Raw genomic sequence first — 21,773 nt, 5'->3', positions numbered from 1 at the left:
GCCGATGACAGCCGGCCTTCCTCTGCAGTCAGTCAGAAGCTGCTTGCTCCTTGCAGAGGTTTCCAGGGCAGCTGGGGGCAGGACCGGTTTAACCTGCCCCTGGAGTCTCAGTGCAGTCTGGTTTAACTCCGCAGCCCTGACCCAAGCAAGGCCAAGTGCAGGCAGTGTCCAGTAGGTAGTAAGCAAGAGAGAAGACAGAAGTCAGATCCAGAAATTGAGGTAGGTGGGTGCACAGGGCAGGGGAGCCCCCCTCAGCACCAGGTTGAGGGAGGCAGTAGGGCTTTACTGGGCTGGTTCAGCTGCCCTGAGGGAACACAGGGGCTGGGCAGCAGGGCGATCTTTTGGTCTCGAGTGGACCCACTACCCCTGCAAGCCAGGCAGAGACTGGGTGCTGCAGGAGGTGGGGCCTAAGTCATGGTGTCCTCAGAGTGCCTCTCATTGCCTGTAGGGTGGTAGAATTGGTGTCACATGTGGGCACTGGGGAGGCAGAAGTGGGAGGAGGTTGGGTCTGCCTTGGTGAACCTTGAGGAGCCTAGTGGCGGTTTCCCCACCCTGGCCTCCTACCCACACCCCTCCTCTGCCCCAGCACAGGAGCTTCCCCCAGCGCAGGGCCCCAAGCCCCTGGGCTTTCACCCCTCAGCGCCTAGCCACCGTATGTGATCTGGAAGTGGCTGCAACACCAGCTCCTGCTGGGCAGACTGGGAAAAGCCAGCAGCCCAAGCAAGGAGGGCAGACCAGAGGGTGGGTCAGGGCTGACCAGGTGGGTGCTGGCACTCATTCCTTCCCAGCACACCATGCCCAGTCATGGCTCTCGCAGCTCATGCGAGGGAGTGAGGAAAGGAGGAAGAAGAAGGAAGCAGGGCCTCACTTTCCCCAGGGGGATGGAGAAGCCCCAGCCTGCATGGGGCGGGGTGTGCTAAGGCCCCTGCTCGCACTCATTCTGGCCCCGCACACAGATCTAGGGGAGCTGGAGGTGTCCTCCGAAGTTCTGTGGGTGTTCCCTGGCTCCAGAGGGCTCTCTGTACCTGTCTGGAGCCTCGCCTGCTCAATTCTGGCAGGAGGCAGCTCTGTGTGCTGGAGCCAAGGCCTGGCTGGGCAGGGCTGGGATGGGTACTAAGCCATACTTGCCACGTGGGCAGTTACTTGGAGCATGTAACTTTCTGGTACCCAGAAGTCCTGGTGGGGTGTGGGATGGAGAAATACGTGAGACAGGAAGACCGAGCAGCCAGAAGACAGCTTGTGCCAGGGCTAGCCCCGCTGTCTTCATCACACAGAGGTCTCCCCTTCACTGAGGGTGCCCACGCAGCAGAAATTAGCACAGAGAACTCCAGACATGCTACCAAGGGGTCCTTTACCTGCCAGATCCCAGGAGCTCTTCACAAGCCAGAAAGCAGGTGTAGAAGTTCACAGCAGGCTGTGCGAGCCCAAGGCCACTCAGAAGAGCGCTAGTGGTCAGGAGTAGGGAAGCTGAGGCTAGGAGGAGGGTGGAGCCTGGGAAACGGGTGTAACTGTCTGTAAGGCCCTGGGTTGGCAGGGGCAGCCCCAGCCCCCGTGAACAAGACACCTGCAGTCGTCTATGTGTTCACTCCCTCGCCAGGCATTCCTGAGGGGTTCTCTGTGCTGCCATCTCGGGGTGTGCTGGACAGCCCCATGCAGTGTGGTGGCTGCCGTGATGGGGCAATGCCTGAAGCGGCCCTGGGGCCAGGCAAGGCAGACCCAGAGAAGCCTCCTGAGGGAGTCCCTCCTGAACTGCCCCAAAGGAGAAGGTGGGAGCGAGTCAGGTGACAGGTGCAGCAGATGAAGGGAGCAGCACGTGCAGAGGCCCAGAGCAACCACTCCAGGGCTGCTAGCCGTGCACCCTCCTCCTGGCATTGGATGAAGCCTGCAGATGCCCCACTCAGTGTCCAGTGCGAGCCCTGGTGCCCGTGAAAGGCAGTCCCTCGGGCCCCAGCCTCTAGCCTCCCCCACTACCCTCGGGATGTCTAGTTACCAGGGCTGCAGAGACCCCAGGGAGCTGATTTCCCAACCCTGTCCCTACTCCTCAGCACTCTGACTGGTCATCAGTTGAGGAAGTGAGGTCCTGAGGCTGGCCAGGGTTGCTGTGGATGTGCCCCTAGCCCAGCAGTGGTAGAGGATAGGCTAGAGCTAGGGGTTGGCCCCTAGATTGTGTGTGTGTGTTTGAGAGACAGAGAGAGAGAGAGGGAGAGAGCCAGAGACAGATAACAGAGAGGTGAGGCTGAGCCAGGCCGAGACTGGGAACCAGGAACTCAACCCAGGTCTCCCATGAGAGTGGTAGGGACCCAAGTGTTTGAGCCAGCACCTGCTGCCTCCCAGAGTCTGTGCAAGAGCAGGAAGCTGGGATAGGAGCCAAGCTGGGATTTGAATCCAGCCACTCCAATATGGGGTGCATGCATCCCAGCCAGAGCTGGACTCTGGACACCCACCCTGTAACAGTCTTGACCTCCCAGCTGTGGTTCAGTCCCTGGGGAAGGAGGGGGAAGGGCGGGATCTAAGAGGTCAGCCAGAGTTCCAGGTCCCTGGATTTGGGAGCTACAACATAGTTAGAGTGAGAAAAATGGCTTAGGCCTTAGCGTTCTGCAGACTTGAGTTTAAATTTTGCCTCTGTCACTGGCAAGGTTCCCCTGGGCAACGGGCCTACACGCCCTTAGACTGTATCTCCTCCACACAGCAGCTGCAGTACCACCTGTCTGCCAGGCTTGTTTCAGAGACAGTAAGAGGACTGGAGAGGCAGCAGCACAGGGAGCCCCAGAAGCCTCCGTCTGCGCCAGTTGCTCGTGTCGTTTGTTTGCCCGTTTGTATTACCGGTTTCTGACTCCTGTTAGAAAAGCCCAGGAGTGAAGCGTTTTTCTTTGTAGGCCATAGGGCCTGACCCAGGATGTGAGCTGAAGCAGGTGTGAGAGGCCAGGCCTTGAGGAGGGAGGGAGGGGGAGCCTCCCATGCCAGCAGGCCAGGGGATCCACAGGGCAGACAGGACCTGCCCAGGGGTAGAAGTCCATCTGCACCTGCACCTGTTCTCTGCTCAGCTTGAGAGGGTGCAGAGCTTCAGGACAGACTCTGCCTGGGAGGGGCTCAACCTGGGCACCCCCTCATCGCTGAGAAGACTCGGGGCAGCCAGCATTTGTGGGCCCCACCCCACGGTCATCCAGTTCACCACTGGATGAGTTCCCCTGGGACGCTGTTGCCTCGCTGCCGTGTCCAGTGGTCACAGATGTTTCTACCTAGAGCCCCTAGAGCTGGCTGCAAGGGAGACAGCAGCAAAGACCAGGAGGGCCTCACGCTTGCCCCCGTTACCCACCCTGATGAGTGCTCAGACACAGCGGGCACGTCAGCACCACCTCTGCTCCTCCCCACCACCGGTCACTGCGCCTCGTAGTGACTGTCATTGTCATTCTCTCCTCCTCTCCTCCTTCCCTTCTCTTCTTCCTCCCCCTCACATCATCATCATCACAAATGTCATCTTTAAAGCCCTCCAGTTTTATAGGTTTCCAGGAATTCCTTCATTCAGTTCTCATGATGGTCCTATTAGAAAGATAGTATCTAGTGTATCAACTACGCTTTATTTTTTGAGAGGCAGAAAGAGAGCAAGCAAGACAGAGCTCCCATCTGCTGATTCGCTCCACAAATGCACACAATAACTGGGGCTGAGCTGTGCTGAGGCCAGGAGCTGAGAACTCCATCCAGGTGTCCCATGTGGGTAGCAGGGACCCAACCACTGGAGTCCTCACTTGCTGGAGTCAGAAGCTGCACCCAGGTATCAAACCCAGGTCCTCTGTTGTGGGACATGCTCATCTTAACTGCTCGGCCAGACACACACCCCAGATAGGTACTGTTATTATTCTCACTTTAGAGATTGGGACACTGAAGCACAGGGAGAGTAAGCTATTACTTGCTTAAAATCACACAGCTCATTTAATGGTAAAGCTGAATTCAAACCCAGATCCAGTGGCCCCAGGGATCTTCCTAATGAGTGACCGTGACCATGAACCTCCCTGGTTAGACTTCTCCATTGCTTTCCTCCTGTTCTTCCCAGGCCAGGCCCTGGGCTATAGGATCTGCACACATTCTCTCAGCCAGCCATCTCAACAACCCGGCAGGCAGGGGCTGTGAGGAGTAGTGTATGGCAGAGCCGCACTGTGGACCAGAGTGCCTCGTTTTAGTCATTGCACTGTCTTCTCATTGGTTCAGTGATTCATTCATCATTCAGCAAATTTAAATCAGTCACCAAGGTCACACGGAATCCTTTGCTCCAAACCCCGTGCCACTCCTTTAATGGCTCCCTCTCCCTGGCCCTCCTGTACATCCCTCAAGGCCAGTACCAGGGAGGGGATGTCACGCATGGAGAGAGGATTTACAGCTGCGATTATAACACATGGCGGTGTGACCTTCCCCGCATCTTGGTGCAGTTCCCTGTGCCTGTGTCCTGTCCCTGGCCTTAGATACTCTCAGAACCCTACCCACACTGTCTTCTGTTCCACTCGACCTCCATCCCTCTTCCAAACTGCACAGGGAAAACAAAAGTCATCATTGGCCAAGAGCTCTCAACCTCCACAAGGGCCCGTATCCCAGTCCATCCCCGCTTCCCCACCCCTCTACCCCCACCACGCCAAGCTGCTCCTGGGCTCTGATGCTACCTCCTCCCACCTTCCCAGGAACTGTCATCCATGTGGCCCCTTTCTCACCTTGTTACCCTGTCCTCCTCTCGCTTCCCTAAACGTGTTTCAGTGTCTGTCTCTGAAAACAAGAGCTCCGTCTTTAACTCACGTTCACCATCTCTCTTCCCCTGCTCCAGCACCTCCATGTTTCCCCATCCATTTCTCAGCCCCTGCAGCCTGGCTCCCAAACCCATCCTTTCACTGGCAGTGACCTTCTGGTTCTAAATCCTGAGGAATCAGTGTCTGCCCTTCCTGGATTTTTAAAAATTGTTTAGAAGATTCGTTTTATTTTTTCAAAAGGCAGATTGACATAGAGAGAGGGAGAAACAGAGAAACACATCTTTCATCTGCTGGTTCACTGGCTGCAACAGCCAGGGCTGGGCCAGGCTGCAACCAGGAGACAAAACTCCATCTGCGTCTCCCACGTGGATGGCAGGAGCCCAGGCACTTGGGTCGCCCTCTGCTGCTGTCTCAGGTGCATTAGCAGGGAGCTGGATTGGAAGCAGAGCAGCCGCAACTCAAGCCAGCTTTCCAAGTGGCCACTTAACCCGCTGCGCCACAATGCCGGCCCCTCTGCCCTCCTTTTAACAGACCAGATCATCAGCAAGCATTGAGTGCATACTGGGAACAGTGCAGCTTCTGGGGATGATCTGTGGTTCTTCTAGGCTCATGGCCAAAACCCTGTGGAGCCTGCTTGCTTCCACTCTCTTCTCAGCCTTCAGTCTCCAATCACCCAGTCTCCTGGTCTACGATTCTCCCTCACTGAGAAATCGCTTGGCTGATTTCAGCAGCTTCCTGTCTCTCCCCGGCTCAGATCTCCCTCCAAGCCATTCCACATCTCTGTCTTCAAAAGAACCATCTTGAAGCATCCATCCAGTGGGTTCATTCCCCTACCCATGTATTCCCCTTGCCTAGACGCTACAGCCCTCAGAGTCCCTTCTCATGCCAGCAGCACCAGTGTTGCCTAGAAACTCAGCAGAAATGCATTTGGGGTGGGGCCCACTGTAGAATGTGAGGGCGGTGGGCCCAGCCATCTGTTTTCACGTGTCCTCCAAGTGATCTGAGTACAAGCTCAAGAGCGAGAACCCCGGGCTTGCAGGATGAAGTTGAGACCAGGCAGCATAGCCCTCCACATCCTGTCCACTTCCCACCCCCTGCCTGGGCCTTGCTTGCACCCTACACGCCCTCCCCATTCTGGCATCCCCACGGTACGCATCCTGCCTCCCAGCTCCCTCCCCAGGGCTGTGCTGGATGCTGCTGCTCTTCCAGGCCCCTGGAGGGCAGGAACTGTCTTGCTTATCTCTGAGTCCATCACCTCCAGTGGTGTTTGAAGCGTAGCTGGCATGTGTTACAGCAAATCAACGTGGAGACGAGGCCCTGAGCAGGGCAGTGACTTCTGGGAGGGTCAGGATTCCAACCCGGCCCTTCTGGCTCTTGCTCAGGGCACTTCCCTCTCACCCGGGCCTCCTCCTCCTCTCCCTGCACCCTCAGCCTCTCTCCCGGCCTCTCCCAGGCATCTCTTTCCTCTGTGCCACGTGTGATCTTCTCTCTGCAGCTCCCAGATCCTTCTCCTCGATAAAGCCGGGAGAGCTAAACAGTCCCTGGCGCCCTGCCTCCCTCAGTTGTCTGTCCACAGCACGTGGCCTGCCCCAAGCTGACTCCTCTTTTTGTTCTTGGCTATTCCCAAATATAGCTTTTCAAAAAGGTTTTTTGACCCTCTCCTCATAGCACACATCAAAATAAATTCCAAGTGCACTCAAAAGTAAGATACAAAAATACGACCAAAGGAACTGTTGGAGAAGGTTGAATAGAAGTCAGATCCCAGGGAGGGAATGGCTCCCCGCATGCCAGAGTGCTGGAAGAAATCAAATTCGATAGCATTATGAGAAATCAAACAGACTTAGGCACACACACACACACACACACACACAATACACATACACACACAAAATAAGCAAAAAGACTGTGCCCTAAGACTTTGAAAGTGTATTTAGGGGGGCCGGCACCATGGCGCAGTAGGTTAATCCTCAGCCTGTGACACCAGTATCCCATATGGGCGCCGGTTCTAGTCCTGGCTGCTCCTCTTCCAGTCCCGCTCTCTGCTGTGGCCCAGGAAGGCAGTGGAAGGTGGCCCAAGTGCTTGGGCCCTGCACCCGCATGGGAGACCAGGAAGAAGCTCCTGGCTCCTGGCTTCGGATCGGTGCAGCTCCGGCCATGGCAGCCATTTGGGGAGTGAACCAATGGAAGGAAGACCTCTCTCTCTGTCTATAACTCTACCTTTCAAATAAATAAATAAAATCTTACCTTAAAAAAGGAAGGAAGGAAGGAAGGAAGGAAGGAAGGAAGGAAGGAAGGAAGGAAGGAAGGAAGGAAGGAAGGAAGGAAGGAAGGAAGGAAGGAAGGAAGGAAGGAAGGAAGGAAGGAAGGAAGGAAGGAAGGAAGGAAGGAAGGAAGGAAGGAAGGAAGGAAAGGGAGAGAGAGAGAGAAAGAGAAAGAGAGAGAGAAAGAGAAAGAGAGAGAGAAAGAGAGGAAGGAAGGAAGAGAGAGAGAGAGAGAGGAAGGAAGAGAGAGAGAGAGAGAGAGAGAAAGAAACAAACAAACAAACAAACAAACAAGCAGGGCTTGGAAAACTGGCATCCCAAATCAGAGGACTGGTTCAAGTCTGGCTCCTCTGCCTTTGATCCATCTGCCTGCTAATGTGCCCGGAAAGCAGTGATGTCCAAGTGCTTGGGTCCCAGCCACCCATGTAGGAGACCAGGCTCCTGGCTTGGGCCTGGACCAGCCCTGGCTGTTTCAGGAGTTTAGGGGGTGAACTAGCAGATGGAAAGTGTCTCTCTCTCTCTCTCTCTCTCTCTCTCTCTCTTGCTGTCAAGTAAATAAATAAATGAAACTTTTTTTAAAAAAACAGTACATTTAGAAACTATGACAAGGGGTAGATATTATAAGAGTTGACAAGGAAGTCATTAGAACCCCAGCAGGTAACGGGGCAGGAGGATGGGCAGACCACAGGGCAGGAAAGATAAGCAGAAAACAACGGGCATGCGTATCCCCTGCTGGCAGCCAGGGACATGTGCATGAAGGTCACAGGTTGCCATTGATCACCCCATGGCATTTGCCAAGGTGTTTAAGTTGTGAGTGCAGGGACAGTTCTGAGGGCTGCTGGTCAGAACACGAGTGGGGACAAACTTTGGGGGAAGGAGATGGCAGGCAGTACCATGGTCACCTGAAAGGAGGAATGAGCTGCACCCGGAGGTTCCTGTCACAGTGCTGTTTACAGCAGCCCATCCGATGCTCGTCATGCAAACTGTGGCACTGCTGCAGCATGGAGTGTGAATCAGCAGCCGGCCACTCCCCCGCCGGCCCCTGGCTATGGGTGGGGTCCGCGGATACAGTGCTGGGCTCATCCCCTGCCACACACGGCCCACGTCCTTGGCTTCACATCCTTCCTCTTCTGCCTGGTGGGGATCCTAAAGACTCCCCTACATGGCCGTGTGTGGGGCCGCTGTAGGGATTGATGGGGACAGTGCGTGTGACAACACTGCCACTCCGTGCTCACGGTGATGGTCATCACCACTGTCGGGAAGAGAGATGAGCACCAAAGGATTGCCTGCCTGCTGGGCACAGGGCCGGCAGTGAGCACGGCAGGAAGGCAGCAGGGCCCCACAGGACGGGCATCAGGCTAGCCCTTCCCTCCATCTCCAGGGTGCTGACACGAGCCCCAGGCTCCGCAGAAGTCAGCCAGATGGATGTGAGTGGTTCGGGCACCGAGCGCAGCACAGCAGTGAGTGTGATGTGTTTAGTGAAGTGAAAATAATTCAGTATAACTGGGGTGTGGCATGGTGTGGCACTGCCCTTAGCTCTGGCGAAAGAGTCATCTGCACTGGCCCACCTCCAACGTACTCTCTGCCACAGAGGAATGCACAGGGACCCGGGGACAGTGTCCATCCTGGGCTCAGCTGGCCCTGGGAGACCATTAGCAGCTCCTGGAAACTCCAGCATTTCTTGCCCTGCCAGTGCCACATCTGCCTCCCTCCTCCTAAGAGCAGGATGTAGTTCTCTCTGCACACCCTGAGCCCCAGGGGTTCCGCTAGCAGGGGCTGGGACCAGCTATGGATGTGTGAGGTGAGGTGTCTGCACGCATACGCACGGTACTCCTTAGGGGGTGGAATGGCACCAAGGCGGGGGTCGGGGGAGGCACAGGCCCCTGAGATCACAACTCTGAATTCAAACCTCACCTTCCAGGTCATGTTCTCCAAGGCAAGATAAACTATATTTTACTTCTTAAAAAAAAAAAAAAATTTACTTATTTATTTGATAGGCAGAGTTACAGAGAGACGGGGAGAGAGAGATTTTCCATCCACTGGTTCACTCCCCAAATGGCTACCATGACCGGGGCTGGGCCAGGCTGAAGCCAGGAGTTTCTTCTGGGTCTCCCACATAGATGCAGGGGCCCGGGGGACTCGAGCCATTTTCCACTGCTTTCCAGGCGCATTAGCAGAGAGCTGGATCAGAAGTGGAGCAGCCGGGACTTGAACCAGCACCCATATGGGATGTTGGCATTGCAGGCTGCAGCTTAACCCACTATGCTACAGCACCAACCCTTTATTTTACTTCTTAACCACTTAGTATCTTTATTTATTTATAACTTTCATATTTCTAGACTGCAGGTTTTAGATAGTTGAGTTTGTGGACAGCTGCTTGTAATTCTGGCCCCACAGATGTAGGTAGGCCCGCATGGGTGTGGTCTCAGTGGCTGGAGGTGAGACTGGGTACTCGGAGGGTAGATGGCGAGGGGTCCCCTAAGCCAAAGTGCTTTGAGTTTCCTGAGGACTGACAGCAGCAGAGCTAATGAGAGCCGACCTTGTGCCAAACCTGTTACATGCCCAGCTGTTTACTGTCCTGACGCAGACACCCCGGAAAGGAGGAGCTGGTGTCCTCGTCAGGAACTTGCCCAGGGCCACAGAGTCAGCAGTTGGGGGTGGCAGGGTTCAAGTTCAGGCTCATGCTCTTCACTGCCAGCTCAGGCTGCCCCAGTGGGCAGCGGAAAGCCACTGAGGAGTTTAAAGCTGAGTGCACCCAGATCAGACTCGAGCAGGGAGTGTGAACCGAGAGAGGGCAAGGCGGTGTCAGGGTGCCCGGTGTCTGTCACGGTGGCCCCAGGAGAGTCGGTGTCCTGTCCTGAGGCAGCAGGAGTGGGAAGCATGGAGTGGACCTAGCTGCCCTGCTGGCGGCTGCCGTGGCAGCCCGTGGCTAATGTCTCCACCCGCAGGCCTCTCAGGCAGAATTGTGCAAGGGGGGCTGGGAGGCCTCACTGCAGAGCCTGGGGGGAAGGCGCTGTCTTCTTAGTTCCCCGCCTTGGCCCCCGCTGTTGTGCTGTTGCGCTGTTGTTTCTGACAAGGGCACAACAGGTTGCATCAGCAGGAGACTGGCGGCTGCACACAGAGCAGCTGTGTCCGGACTTGACTGAGGCAGGGACATTCCTGGAAGAGGAGGGATTCCAAGGCATGCAGCCCACAGCTGGCCCTGAGGGAAGGTGTGAGCAGGCCAGGCCAGCGGCACTGTGTGGCAGTCGGGGAAGTGAGACGGGACAGGTCTTGGGCCAGAGGTGGACACCTGCGGGCACTGGCCTCATGCACTGCAGGCCCGTGCGCGGGTGGCGGGCCTGGCAGTGTCACCCAGCAGCAAGCAGGCTTCCAGTGTCCACTGCCGCCTGCAGGAACCACAGGGAAAGGCTGACTTCTGCCATTCGGGGGCCTGGCTGTGTGCAGGCTGACACCAGCCACGCCCTCAGCTTCATGCTCTTGGCTTCTGCGACACTTGCTCATGGTACTTGTGGAGCTGTGGCCGTGGGCCTCAGTTTCCCCACTCCAGAGCTTCTGCAGCAGCCCGGAAAGCATCCTGTGTGCGTGCCTGGGTGCGTCTTTCTAAGGAGAGGAAGCAGGTGGAGGCGTTGTCCGTACTTGCTGTTTTCATGGCTGGGGAAACACAGAAATGCCCAAAGCCCATCTCGGCCTGACTGTTCCTCCTTCCCGATGTGCCCAAGGAAGCCCCACACCAGGACAGTGGCGGGCAGGGAGGAATGAAGGGAGGGCTTGGATCGTGGCCATGCTGGTTCGCACTGCTCTCCCCCGGGGCTCCCTGGGACTGGAGACCTAAGCACAGGAGCCCTTTGCTACGGGGCCCTCACTTCACTGCCAGCACCCAGCACACACGAAGCAGAGCCAGAGAAGGAGCCTGCCTCCACTTACCCACTGCTGCACAGAAGCAGGAAGTCAGGGAAAGCTGTGTGTGTGTGTGTGTGTGTGTGTGTGTGTGTGTGTGAGAGAGAGAGAGAGAGATGGCTTCTCACCCCTTACTGGCCCATGTGACACACTCTAAGCTGCCCACTTAGTCATTTCTCCTCCAGGGAAGGATTAGGAGGTGGGGGAGAGGCAGTGGTTTTCTCTGCCTCCCTGCTGACGATTCTCCGATTCCGCGAGGGGTCTGAGATAAGCTCCTTGCAGTAGGCCAGGGCCTCCTGTCTTGGGAGGAAGCAGATGCCTGTTAGCTGTGTGTACCCTGCTGAGTCCCCTCCCCACTCCCACCTCTGTGAAATGGGGTGAGGGGTACCAAGTGGCCCTAACTCACCTTGGAGGGCCCGGGGGAGGTCTCGCTTACCTTTGACCCCAGCACCCAGACTTCCTGGGGTCAGAACAGCACTGGTGACATAAATGTTGTGGCAAGACGAACACCCGCCGAGGGGGCCGGACATTCAGGTTTGAATCTGCCCAGCTACTTGCAGGCTGTGTGGCTTTGAACATCTGCTTTATTTGTCCTTGCGAAGTGGCTGAATGTTGAAGAGACGTAAATAATGTCTACGCAAACCAGCCTCAAGGCACATGCAGCCCAGCCGTGCCCCTTCCTGGCCCTCCATGTCCCTCCTGAGCAGCCCCTGCACTTTCTTCCCTCTCTTCCAGCGTGTGTGGGGCAGGCACAGGCAGGAACCGTCAGTGGGAAGCTGCTGGGGCCTCCTTGCTCCAGAGAAGGGCTGGGGCTGTGCTTGGCACAACCTGGCGCCCGCCGCTGCCAAAGCCCACATCTGGCCCACCCAGCACAGCGGGTCCTGGCTGCCTGAGGCCTTCACCACTTCTTTCCCTGCCATTCCTACCTTTACCCACCACACCCACACTCCTCTCCTGGACGTGCAGGAGCAAGGGGAAATGGAGTCTGCTCACGCAGTGTGACCGGGGCTGAGACCCAGAAGGGCCCCTTGTATGAGCTGACCCTTGAGGACAGATGGACTTTTCCAGGGACAGAGAGGTTGTCACAGTGATGGGAGAGACGAGGAGGGGGCTGCAGAGGGTCTGACCAATGGAGAGCCATTTACTGTCACTGAGGCTGTTGGGGATCTTGGGCAGGTGTTATGTCTCCCTGTTTTTTAAGATTTTATTTGGGGGCTGGTGTTGTGGTATAGTGGATAAAGCCGCCGCCTGCGACGCCAGCATCCCATATAGGTGCCAGTTCAAGACCCAGCTGTTCCACTTCTGATCCAGCACCCTGCTAATGGCCTGGGAAAACAACGGAAGAGGACCCAAGTGCGTAGGCCTCTGCACCCATGTGGGAGACCCAGCAGAAGCTCCTGGCTCCTGGCTTCCATCTGGCCCAGCCCTGGCTGTTGCAGCCATTTGGAGAGTGAACCAGCAGATGGAAGATCTCTCTCTGTCTCTCCCTCTCTGTAACTTTGCCTTTCAAATCAATAAGCTAAACTAAGTTTTATTTATTTGAAGGGCAGAGTTAAAGACAGAGAGGTTTCACCTGCTGGTTCACTCCCCAAATGGCTGCAACAGCCAGGGCTGGGCCAGGCTGAAGCCAGGCACCTGGAACTCCATCTGCATCTCCCACATGGGTGTAGGTGCCCAAAGACTTGGGCCACGTTCTGCTGCTTTCCCAGGCCATTAGCAGGGAGCTGTATCAGAAGCATAGCAGTGAGACCAGAACCAGCACCTGTATTGGATGCTATAGCATCACAGGTGGCTGCTTAGCTCCCTGTGCCACAACACCTGTCCTGCCATTTTTCCTTTAGTGAGCACTTGCTTCCCTGCTGGGCTGGGCCCTGGGTAGCAGAAATGAATCCTAAGTGAGCCCCTGCCCCATAGGACAGAGGGTTGCAGCACACTGCTATGTGCACTCAGCCTGCGTTATCTCATTTAGTGTTCACACCAATCCATAAAGTAAAGGCCCACCATAGCCTTTCTTGGTCCATAAGGAGATGGTATGTTCCTTGCCCAGGGTCTCCACAGTGAGTGACCAGAGCTTAAGTTGAATCCCAGTTCTAGTCCCAGCTGCTCCTCTTCCAGTCCATCTCTCTGCTGTGGCCCGGGAGGGCAGTGGAGGATGGCCCAAGTGCTTGGGCCCTGCACCCGCATGGGAGACCAGGAGGAAGTGCCTGGCTCCTGGCTTCGGATCGGCGCAGCGCTGGCTGTGGTGGCCATTTGGGAGGTGAACCAATGCAAGGAAGACCTTTCTGTCTCTCTCACTGTCTAAAACTCTACCTGTCAAATAAATTAAAAAAAAAATTTTTTTTTAATGTTTTTAAAAAAAAAGTTGAATCCCAGGACCAAGGATCTCACCTTTGTATTTTATCCCCTTTCAAGGGTGGGAGATCAGTTCTGTCTAGGAATGTGGGGTCCAGAGAGACAGGGGCAGAAGCAGCTGCTAGGTAGGGTGTTAGAGGCAGGCGGCATCAGCGGAAGCCTGGAGGCCTGAATTAGCAAGTGGGGACTTCACATGGGCTGCCACTGAAACCTACGAGTCAGACAGACGGGGCTTGCTGGCCCCCAAGCTCTGATCTGCTGTGGGCGGTGGTGGTGGGTGATCTGTTGGTACTCAGCCATCTTGGTTAGGGAGGCAGAGGCAGCCCCTTCGAGGCACTCATTCCACACCTGCTGAGTCAATGGATGGAAGCCACAAACTTACTGAGTGTGTTCCAGTCACTCTTTGGGTGTTGAGCCAGGTGCTCTAAATCCATAAATTGTAATGTAACATTTTAAAAATTATTTTATTTATTTGAAAGACAGAGGACAAGCAGAGAGAGAGAGAGAGATCCTGCATCCTCTGTCTCACTCCCCAAATGGCCACAACAGCCATGGCTGGGCCAGGCCAAAGCCAGGATCCAGGAGCCTCATCCAGGTCTCCCATGTAAGTGCAGGGGCCCAAGGCTTTTAGCAGAGAGCTGGATCAGAAGTGAAGCAGCCAGGACTTGAACTGGCACCCACATGGGATGTCAGTGTCACAGGCAGTGGCTTTACTACTGGCTGTGCCACAGTGCTGGCCCCATAGTGTACATTTTTCATGAACTTTTTGAGGACCCTTTGTATGCATGGATTTCCTTTTCTTTAATAGTTTTTTTTTAAAGATTGCTTTATTTTGCAAGTTGGAGTTCTTTTCAAAAGAGAGAGAACCCAAGAAAAAGAGATCTTCCATCTGCTGTTTCACTCCCCAGATGGCCTCTGTGGCCAAGGCTTAGCCAGGCCAGTTCCAGGAGCTTTTTTTCACCAAAATATCTTAATTCCATTTTCAATTAACTTTTTAAAGATTTATTTATTTATTATTTGAAAGATTGTCAGAGATAGAGGGAGAGATAGAGAGCAAGAAAGGTCTTCTGTCAGCTGGTTCACTCCCCAAAGGGCTGCAGCAGCCACGGCTGCACCAAGCTGGAGCCAGGGGCCAGAGCCTCCATCTGGGTCTCTCATGTGGCTGTTGGCAGGGACCCAAGCACTTGGGCCATAATCTGCTGTCGTTCCAGGCAAATTAGCAGGGAACTGTATCAGAAGCAGAGCAGGGGCCGGTGCTGTGGCGTAGCAGGTAAAGCTGCTGCCTGTAGTGCCAGTATCCCACATGGGCACTGGTTCGAGCCCCGGCTGCTCCACTTCTGATCCAGATCTCTGCTGTGGCTTGGGAAAGCAGTAGAAGATGGCCCAAGTCCTTTGGCCCCTGCACCCACTTTAGAGACCTGGAAGAAGCTATTGGCTCCTGGCTTCGGATCAGCGCAGCTCCAGCCATTGCAGCCATCTGGGGAGTAAACCAATGGATGGAAGACCTCTCTCTCGCTCTCTGCCTCTGCCTCTCTGGAATTCTGCCTTTCAAATAAATCAATAAATCTTTAAAAAAAAAAAAAGTATAATCTTCATGAAGGAAAGAACTGTTTAAAAAAAGAGAGAGAGAGAGCAGCTGGGACTTGAACTGGCACTCCAATATGGGATGATGACTTTTCAAGCAGTGGCTTAACCCGCTGTGCCACGATCCCAGCCCACCGTGGGAGCTTCTTGAAGTCCTCTATGGAATCAAAAGAACCAGAGGATCAGTAGGCACTGGAGAGGTGGAGGAAGAGGAGGAAAATCCAGAGTTCATCTCCAGGCTTTCAGTTCGGAAGTGGACAGGAGCTGACTGGGGGCACTAGCAATGATCTAGATGGCTGCCAACAGAAGACTGTCACATGAATTATGGGACATCCGTGTGGCAGAATTCTGACATACTGATGTTTCATGTGTCATGTAACCAAACCTCTGTTGTAAACTTTTGGATTTTTTATGTGTTTTTTTTTCACTTTTATAAATAAGAATATGATAAAGAGCTTTTTTTAAAAAAGATTTATTTAGTTATTTTAAAGTCAGAGTTACACGGAGAGAAGAGAGGCAGAGAGAGAGAGAGAAATCTTCCATCCACTGATTCATACCCCAAATGACCGCAATGGCCAGAGCTGGGCCCATCCAAAGCCAGGGGCTTTTTTCCAGTTCTCCCACGTGGGTGCAGGGGCCCAAGGACTTGGGCCATCTTCTACTCCCTTCCCAGGCTACAGCAGAGAGCTGGATCAGAGGTGGAGGAGCCGGGACTCAAACCAGCGCCCATATGGGATTTGGGCACTGCAGGCGGCAGCTTTGCTCACTGTGCCACTGAAGAACTTTTTATAAAAGTCTTTACCACTCTGATTACTTTCAGAAAGGAAACTTTGGAGGCATAAGGTGTAAACAGCTTTGAAGCTTTTAATACACACTGTCAGATCTCTTTTTAGAATGTCTAGACCAAATTTTGCTCCTATAGCAGTGTATACACAAACACACCCACATGCGTATTTTAGTGGATTAAAAGATAATATCTTACTATTTTAAATTTATGTTTATTTGAAAGGCAAACAGATATTCCATCCACTGGTTCCCTCCCAAATGCCTGCGATGGCTGGAAATGGGCCAGGCCAAAGCCAGGAGCTAAGGAGCTCAAGGCAGCGGGGACCCAAGTGCTTGAGCCATCATCTGCTGCCCTCCAGGACGCACATTAGCAGGAGGCTGGTGTAAGAACAGAGCCGGGACTCGAACCCAGGCATTCAGATACAGCTGTCATCCGAAGCCGCATCTTAACAGCTGCACTCAGTGCCGCCCCCACTTCCTTAAGTCATGTTTTTGTATCTCTCCATAAAGGATTATATAGTTTTGTTCCTGTAGATCTCACATATCTCTCTAAGTTGATTGCTTAGAAATTCTTTGTTTTTTGGTGTGGTTGTAAATGGGACTTCTCTTGTGTTGTTTCAGGTATACTACATTGTTGTATATGTGCCAAGTTCAATTGATTCTTTTTAAGTTTTCTGGACAAATAACAACCCCACTGGAAGTAACACTGTGGTTAGGGCCCACGGCTTGGTGATGCCTGAGGGGTGGGGCTGCGGCTTTGCTACAGCGCCGGCTCAGGAGCCTAGTGGTATCTGTGGGAAATGGGAGGAAGGGATTCATCCCCAAGTTTGGGGTCTCCCTGCAGAGGGCAGTAGAAGGCCCAGGGCAAGGTGCTGAGGGAGCTAGCGATAGAGAGTAGTCCAAGTGATTGCCTTCAGGTCCTGGCCAGGAAGGGCTTACGTACTGAACAGCAGACCAGAGAGTCGTTCCTGTGCTGTATGCGAGGAAGCCCTGGCCCTGGAATGGACATGGGCGTCAGGTTTCAGGGCCGGTGCCTCTCCAGCATGGCGCCACATTCTCCAAGGGCAGAACGATCCCATTTTAGAGTTAGAGAAACCCAGAGAGCTTGTCCCCCAGCTGTAGTCTCCAGCAGACCAAGTGTGTGTGTGTGGCTGTGCCGTGCCATCCTGGCTCACACCCTCGCTGTGTTTTTCAGGCTCACTTAGACCAGTTGACTGAGAGGCAGCAGAGGGCCCGGAGTGAGCCAGCAGAGGAGATAGGAGAGGGGGCAAGTCCCTGGTGGGCCCTGAGCTGCTGCGGGGTGGGCGGTGGTGGGACAGCAGGACCCCCAAGTCTTCCTGTTGGCCCAAGAGCCCCTCAGGCCAGAGCAGCAGCACTCCGGACAGTGTCCCCTGCCCTGCAGCACCCTTTGTGTCTTCCATGTCACATCCCGTGTCCCCACCACAGGCCCCAGTGCCCCGTGGACACCTCATGCCCCTCACCTCATTCTTTGAGTATTTGCCCCAATACACCTTGGACCCTGCCACCCACCCAGTCCCCTCTCCAGCTGTGTGCCCAGCTCATGCCCTCTTGTGCCGGGTCCACAGAGTGCATCGGACGGCTTCTGGAAGTCTGTGGCCACCCGGGTGCCCAAGGAGCCCCCCGAGATTCGCATCCTCAACCCGTATTTCATCCAGGAGGCCGCCTTCACCCTCATCGGGCTGCCCTTCAACAACGGCCTCATGGGCCGGGGGGTGAGTCCCGGGCTCCCGCGAGAGGGAACAGGAGAGCTGGCTGGCGGTGTCTTGGGGAGGGAGAAGGGCCTGGGGCGGCCACGTGGGCGGAGAGCTCAGGCCTTGGGAAGGGCACGTGGCCCCAGGGGCCCAGCTGAGGGCTCAGCCCTCCCGCAGCTGCTGTCTCACGCCTGCTCTCCTCTCTTCGTCCAGAACATCCCGACCCTTGGCAGCGTGGCAGTGACCATGGCGCTACACGGCTGTGATGAGGTGGCCGTCGCTGGCTTTGGCTATGACATGAGCAACCCCAACGCACCCCTGCACTACTACGAGACCGTGCGCATGGCCGCCATCAAAGAGGTTCGGGGCTGGGCATGGGGGGCGGGTCCTGGGCATGGCCAGGGGAGGGGGCTGCAGGCACAGAGGCCGGAACGTGCCCTGCAGAGCTTCCCAGCGAGGCTTGACCCACCCTCAACTAAGTGGGTTCCAGGCAGGTCCATCCCGCACACAGGCCTCTGGCCACTGGCACCCTACGTGCCCATCTCCCTAGCCCTTCCCCCACCCAGCGCTGAACCTGGCATCCCCTTCCTCAGCCTCTGCCCTGGACTTTTACCCCATGCCTCTCCCCCCACCACCACTGCCATTCTCCTCCTCACTGCGCTCCCAGCCACCATACCCGAGTGTGGGCACCAACCCAGGGTCACCCTCAACCTGCAGGTCCTGCCTTCCCCAGAGGACCTCCCTGCCCCTCACCCGACCCTGAAGGAGCACAGCCTCTCGGACCCCCGAAGGGCCCTGGGGCCTCCTCCACCTTCCCCTGGTCACACAGGTGGCCTCTGTGCAATGCTCCCAGCTCCTGCATCTCCCTGCACAGTGCAGATCCCAGCTGGGAAATCAGAGCCCTCTTCCACACCTTGGTGCCTGCCACCGCGCCCACCAGCCTGAGGCTGGAAGCCTCTGCTCCTCCGCCCCGTGTTGGTGACTGAGGCCGTTGGTGGAAGCAGTCCATCTGTGCAAACCCCCAGTGCTCATAAACCCAGGCTGTGGTCTCGGCTGGCTCCTTCCTGCTCCCTGTCTCTCTGCCTGCCCCACACTGCCCTGGGCCAGAGCCTTCCACTCCACCTGCTTCCGCCCCACCCACAATGCAGGCCCCTGTGTGCTCTGCTTGCCTTTGCCCCTCCACAGCCTGGCTCCCCTGACTTGTCACCACTGCCTCCAAGGTCCCCAGTGACCTGCCTCACAGCTGCAAATGCAGTGGACGGGTCCCTGAACTCCTCCCGCCCAGATGTCTCGGGTTGGCCTGTGCACCCTCCCCTCTCAGTCTCTCGCAGTGTCCACGCTCCCCTTTGGGAAGCAGCAGCAGCAGCAGCCGAGGCTCCACCCCAGCCTACCTGCCCTGCTTACCGGCACCTTCCCCGAGAGACTGGCATCCCACCCAAGGCCTCCATTATCATCCACCCTGAACTGAGCTTTTTGGTTTGGTCTTGGTCTATGCGGCCTGCTCTCACAATGCCGCAGACGACAGAAACTCACGTCCCACAGCCCCAAAGGCTGGGAAATGCAAGACCAACGTGCCGGCACGTAGGGTGCCTGGTTCGTAGACAGCCATCTGCTGGCTGCGGCTGCTCCACCAAGACAGACGAAGGTCAGGGAGCCCTCTGCAGTCCCCCCTGGGAGGGCGCTAATCCCGCCCACTGAGGGAGTTAAGCTTTGGTGGCTGAGTTCCGGGTGGACATGGACGTTCTTCCAGTAGTGGGTTTGCCAGCATCTTCTTGCTTCTTTGTCCCCTGCCAGCACCCACTCCAAACTGCTCCCACAGCTTATCTCTGCCTCCTGGTTTCTATTTTATCTTTGTTCTCTGACTTATTCCTTCTGGATTTGTAATTTCTATTAGTTTATTGGAAAGAGCTCTTTCATCTGCGGGTTCACACCACATGCCCACCCCTCTCACATACTCCTTTCATGTGAATTCTGTATAAAAGCTTTAGGTGAGGACAGGTGTGTGGTGCAGCATTGAAGTCACCACTGGGATGCCCACATCTCACATGGGCGTGCCTTGTTTGAGTCCCAGCCGCTCTGCTTCTGATCCGGCTTCCTGCTGGTCACATCCTGGGAGGCAGCAAGCGGTGACTCAAGTACTTGAGTCCCTGCCACCCACTTGGGAAACCTGGATAGAGTCCAGGCTCCTGCCTTCAACCTGACCCAGCCCCAGCTGTTGCACACATGTGGGGAGTGAACCAGTGAATGGAAGATCTCTATCCATCTGTCTCTCTGCCCTTCAAATAAAACAAAAATAAATAAATAATTGTAAAGGAAAAATATTTAAGTAGAAATTTTAGGCAGAATGTGAAAGCTAGGGAGTCAGTGCTATGGCATAAGCAGGTAAAGCCACCACCTGCAGTGCCATCATCCCATACGGGTGCAGGTTCTGGTCCTGGCTGCTCCACTTCTGATCCAGCTCTCTGCTATAGCCTGGGATAGCAGTAGAAGATGGCCCAAGTCCTTGGGCCCCTGCACCCACATGGGAGACCCTGAAGAAGCTCCTGGCTCCTGGCTTCAGATCAGCTCAGCTCTGGCTGTTGCAACCAATTGGGGAGTGAACCAGCGGATGGAAGACCTCTCTCTCTCTGCCTCTCTGTAACTCTGCCTTCCAAATAAATAAATAAATTTTTAAACAAAAAAGAAAGAGCTGGAAATACAGGCATAGCAGGATCATAAAGAGCTTTGTATGCTGCTGTAGGGAGTTTGGACTTGATGCTGAAGGCACAGGCAGGCCTGGGGGAGTTTTGGACTGCAGATAGCATGGAGTAGGGCCAGTGGGGCTGCACGGTGAAGAGGAGGGGGTTATGACAGGAACAAAAACGAGTTGGGAGGCAGCAGTCAAAGCAAGAGGGTAATTCCTGAACCAGACCCTTGGCCGTGGTGATGAGAAGACAGGCAAGAAGCAGGACATTAGACGCCAGGGAAGAACTGGAAGGGCACCAGCTGCCCCACGCTGTCTCTGACACTGCCCCTTTCCTCCCACCTGTCACATCTCTGGTTTCACCATCACGACAACCTTGTGGCTCTGGGGCTCACATACCTACTGCGTCATCCCACACACACAGCTCTGCAGAGCACATAGGTTCTGAAGTCAAGCGGCCTGGGTCTGGGTGCTCAGGTCAGAGCCTGGCTCCCGACCTTGCCTTCCTTATCTGTGATGGGGACAAGAACAGCATCCACCTCCTGGAGTTTGGGGGAGATGGGACATAATAATGAGTTTAGAAAAAAAAAAAAAAGAGAGAAAAAGGCTCTGGCACATAGGAAGCACTCATAGATGATAGCCCCACCTGTCTCTGTTAGTCACTGAGCCCCTGGATGACATTCACTGCAAATGCTGCTGCCTGGGTTTAGAATCTCTGCTCAGGGAACCACTGAGGGCCCTGGCCTCCCACTGCCTCACCTTGTTCATCTCCCCAGGCCCAGCAGGAGTGTGGGGGGTGTGGGGACTGAAGGCTGGGCATGAGGAGGAAATGGCACAGGAACTCAAAGAAAATAGGAGCAGAGAAGAATCAGGAAGGTGCAGCATCATGGAGACCAAAGGAGCAGCACTTTGAGAAGGGAGTGTCCCCAGCACAGAAGCCGGTGGCCACAGCCTCCGAGAATGGGGAGCGGCAGGCAGGGCCCTTGCAGACAAGGACGCCTGGGAGAGAAGGGGGCAGGGAGGCAGGGCAGCAGCTGGAGGGTGAAGGGGGCTGGGACAGGAGTCTGGCCTGGGAACGGAGGTGTGAGTTGTGAGCACAGCCGTTCGTTCAGACCCAGGGAGGGCGCTCCTGGGACTGCCCAGAGAGAGGGCAGAGAGGAAGGAGGCAGAAGGGCAGTGTTGACAGCTGGGCGAGGGGCAGCCCTCCTGAAGGCAGGGGCTATGCAGGGAGACTGTGGAGCCAGCGTACTAGAACCCTGCCCCAGCCCATAGCCAGAGCTCCCGGAGATGAAACCCTGTCTGCCTGGAGGGGGAGTTAGGAAAAGAGCAGGAGAGCCACCCCCCAGGGCTGACCACCAGTGTAGAGGACAACATAATTCCCAGGTGCCCGTCACCCTCTCTCCGCAGTTACCAACACACGGTCAACACAGCCCCCATGTTCCTCCTCTCCTGCTCCCCACGCCACCGGTGTCTTGGAAGTAGGTCTCAGCCACGATCTCGTTCCAGTCACAAATACTTCACGAAGTTTCTCTAACAGACAAGGACTATACGTTTTATCACATCTTTAATGGTAATTCCTTAACATCATCAAACACCCAGTCATCTGCTGAGCGTTCGTTAGTGCAGCTGGGTGGAACAGGTTCTTGTCTTTGTGCAGGAAAGGATTCAGACGTGAGACAGCAAGCAGTGGTAAGCAAGGCAGCATCCGTCGGAACGGATGGGACAGAATCCGAGAGTGCCCAGTCACTCCTGCTTGGGAAGG

The 21,773-nt window shown here is 55.4% G+C and overlaps 1 protein-coding gene across 16 annotated transcripts in view; it reads left to right on the top strand.

The window, feature by feature from the left end:
* Nucleotides 1-21,773, top strand: part of ST3GAL3 (ST3 beta-galactoside alpha-2,3-sialyltransferase 3) — a 230,118-nt gene that overhangs the window by 204,571 nt on the left and 3,774 nt on the right. For 7 of the 16 annotated variants that reach the window (XM_070078618.2, XM_070078616.2, XM_070078617.2 and 4 more), the window contains 3 exons: nt 17,203-17,349; nt 17,542-17,688; nt 19,800-20,616. The exons of 4 other annotated variants lie outside the window; for them this stretch is intronic. In XM_070078618.2, the coding sequence (XP_069934719.1) occupies nt 17,203-17,349; nt 17,542-17,688; nt 19,800-19,928 (423 nt within the window). In that variant the 3' untranslated portion in view covers nt 19,929-20,616. Of the gene's footprint in view, nt 1-17,202; nt 17,350-17,541; nt 17,689-19,799; nt 20,617-21,773 lie in introns of those variants that run through there. 5 more of the 16 variants (XR_007923654.3, XM_051856567.3, XM_051856568.3 and 2 more) reach the window with 1 other exon arrangement.

This window comes from Oryctolagus cuniculus, chromosome 7, assembly GCF_051225735.1.
Source record: "Oryctolagus cuniculus isolate XC-2025 breed Fujian yellow rabbit chromosome 7, ASM5122573v1, whole genome shotgun sequence".
In the NCBI taxonomy this organism is placed as follows: domain Eukaryota; kingdom Metazoa; phylum Chordata; class Mammalia; order Lagomorpha; family Leporidae; genus Oryctolagus; species Oryctolagus cuniculus.
This window is presented reverse-complemented; position numbering and strand designations above follow the sequence as displayed.